A 476-nucleotide genomic window follows, 5' to 3' on the forward strand; every position below is an offset into this window, starting at 1 on the left:
TCTGGTCAGGAATGTCCTTATTCCTTTGCCCATCCCCATTCTCTCAGCACGACTCCATTACTGTGGGAGAAATGTCATTGAGAACTGCATCTGTGCCAACATGTCTGTCTCTAGACTCTCTTGTAACGATGTCACTGTCAATCGTCTTTATCAGTTTGCTATCGGCTGGACTTTGCTGGGATCGGACCTAATCCTTATCTTCCTCTCCTATATCCTTATTCTAAGAGCTGTGCTGCGACTCAAGGCAGAGGGCGCTGTAGCCAAAGCTCTAAGCACATGTGGCTCTCACTTCATCCTTATCCTGTTTTTTAGCACCATCCTTTTGGTCTTTATCCTCACACATGCAGCTAAGAGGAAGGTCTCTTCTGATGTGCCAGTCTTGCTCAATGTCCTCCACCATGTCATCCCTGCTGCCCTTAATCCCATTGTTTATGGGGTGAGAACCCAGGAGATCAAGCAAGGAATCAAGAGATTAT

General features: G+C 46.6%; 1 protein-coding gene across 1 annotated transcript in view; it reads left to right on the top strand.

Annotated features, from left to right (window-relative positions):
* LOC116100779 (olfactory receptor 56A3) overlaps positions 1 to 469 on the top strand; it is a gene marked incomplete at its 3' end in the record, with an annotated part of 915 nt that extends 446 nt beyond the window's left edge. The window contains exon 1 of the mRNA XM_031384512.1: positions 1 to 469. This exon is cut by the window's left edge and continues 446 nt beyond it. Within this exon, the coding sequence (XP_031240372.1) occupies positions 1 to 469 (469 nt within the window).
* Positions 470 to 476: the final 7 nt, after the last annotated feature.

Source organism: Mastomys coucha, unplaced genomic scaffold (genome assembly GCF_008632895.1).
Source record: "Mastomys coucha isolate ucsf_1 unplaced genomic scaffold, UCSF_Mcou_1 pScaffold21, whole genome shotgun sequence".
NCBI lineage: Eukaryota > Metazoa > Chordata > Mammalia > Rodentia > Muridae > Mastomys > Mastomys coucha.